General features: G+C 40.4%; 1 protein-coding gene across 1 annotated transcript; it reads left to right on the top strand.

Annotated features, from left to right (window-relative positions):
- Positions 1-396: 396 nt before the first annotated feature.
- LOC122426134 (metal-response element-binding transcription factor 2-like) lies at positions 397-1,827 on the top strand. The gene is given in 2 exon segments (XM_043444778.1): positions 397-1,513; positions 1,515-1,827. Coding segments are annotated over 2 exon segments (1,194 nt in total). The 5' UTR covers positions 397-632.
- Positions 1,828-2,074: the final 247 nt, after the last annotated feature.

The raw sequence follows: 2,074 nt of genomic DNA, 5'->3' as shown, positions 1-2,074 counted from the left end.
TAGACTGTATTTTGGAATATGGGTCCGTCTTAATAAATGTAAAATAATTCAAGTACTATAAGCTATAATTTCAGACCATGTGAAATTGTGAAATCAATAACCATAAGGTAGATGGAAAATTCTTAACTCTTGAAACCTAATACTAGGTCACTTTCCATATAGTTATCTTACGTTTGAAGACATTTCAACAATGTTGTCTGATTTCTACATTGTACTAAAGTTCAATAATCCATAATTAGAACTTAATAACCAAAACATATCTGGAAAATCCCCCAATTTTTAGAAACTTAATAACTCCTCTATAATTATTAGGTCAAATAAAAGTTAAAGTAAAAAATGAAGATTCGGCACCGGAGGCGCTCCGCTCTCCCAGAATGCACCGGCAGTCCGCGGGAAACCAAAATGGCGAAGGGTTGTAGCAAAGTGGTCTGTGTTTGAGGCCAGTGTAAGAACGCTCACTCTACCCCTCCCCAACCCTCGTCCCTAGGACCTCGGTTTGTGCGTGTGTATGTGCGGGGTGCCCGGTGGGGCGGGTGCCTAGTAAGTGCTCGGACTCGCAAGGGAAGCGCCCACGGGGTCGTGATTGGCTGTTTTTTCCTGTATGAAGCGGTTGGCACCGCTGAAGTGACCAAATGAGAGACTCTACAGGGGCAGGTAATTCACTGGTCCACAAGCGGTCTCCTTTACGTCGAAACGAAAAGACCCCAACATCCTTGACCAAGCTGTCTTTACAGGATGGACATAAAGTCAAAAAGCCAGCATGTAAATTTGAAGAGGGTCAGGATGTCCTAGCTAGATGGTCAGATGGCTTGTTTTATCTTGGAACTATCAAAAAGATAAACATATTGAAACAGAGCTGCTTCATCATATTTGAAGACAGTTCTAAATCCTGGGTTCTCTGGAAGGACATTCAAACAGGAGCCACTGCAAGTGGGGAAATGGTCTGTACAATATGTCAAGAAGAGTATTCAGAAGCTCCCAATGAAATGGTTATATGTGATAAGTGTGGCCAAGGATATCATCAGTTGTGTCACACACCTCATATTGATTCCACTGTGATTGATTCAGATGAAAAATGGCTCTGTCGACAGTGTGTTTTTGCAACAACAACAAAGAGGGGTGGTGCGCTTAAGAAAGGACCAAATGCCAAAGCATTGCAAGTCATGAAGCAGACATTACCCTACAGTGTGGCAGACCTTGAATGGGATGCAGGTCATAAGACCAACGTCCAGCAGTGTTACTGCTACTGTGGAGGCCCTGGAGACTGGTATTTAAAGATGGTACAGTGCTGCAAATGTAAACAGTGGTTTCATGAAGCTTGTGTGCAATGCTTTCAAAAGCCAATGCTATTTGGAGACAGGTTTTATACATTTATTTGCTCTGTCGGCAATTCTGGACCAGAATACCTCAAACGTCTACCATTACAATGGGTAGATATAGCACACCTATGCCTTTACAACCTAAGTGTTATTCACAAGAAGAAATACTTTGATTCTGAACTTGAGCTTATGACACATTAATGAAAACTGGGATAGATTGCACCCTGGAGAGCTGGCAGACACACCAAAATCTGAAAGATATGAGCATGTTCTGGAGGCATTAAATGATTACAAGACCATGTTTATGTCTGGGAAAGAAATAAAGAAGAAGAAGCATTTGTTTGGGTTGCGAATTCGTGTTCCTCCTGTGCCACTAAATGTGGCTTTCAAAGCAGAGAAAGAACCTGAAGGAACCTCCCATGAATTTAAAATTAAAGGCAGAAAGGCATCCAAACCTATATCTGAATCAAGGTTTGGAAGAAGTGAAATAAATGAAGGAGATGACTAGAAAACGATCATTGAAATAGAAGGAAACTAGGAAAGTTTGATGTCATGAAAACCAAGTGAAGGAGAGTGTTTGAGAAAGATATGAGTATATTAAACAGTACTGAATGTTGCTGAGAGGCAGGTTAAGATGAGAGAAAAATGTTTATTGGATTAGATAACATTTTGTTATTAGTGATTTTGACAAAAACTATTTTTCTTAAGTGTTAAAGGTAAAAGTCAGATGGAAGTGGGACAATATGATCAATTCC

Source organism: Cervus canadensis, chromosome 24, assembly GCF_019320065.1.
Source record: "Cervus canadensis isolate Bull #8, Minnesota chromosome 24, ASM1932006v1, whole genome shotgun sequence".
Lineage (NCBI taxonomy): Eukaryota > Metazoa > Chordata > Mammalia > Artiodactyla > Cervidae > Cervus > Cervus canadensis.
Note: the sequence above shows the minus strand (reverse complement) of the source record. Positions and strands in the feature narration are given on the sequence as shown.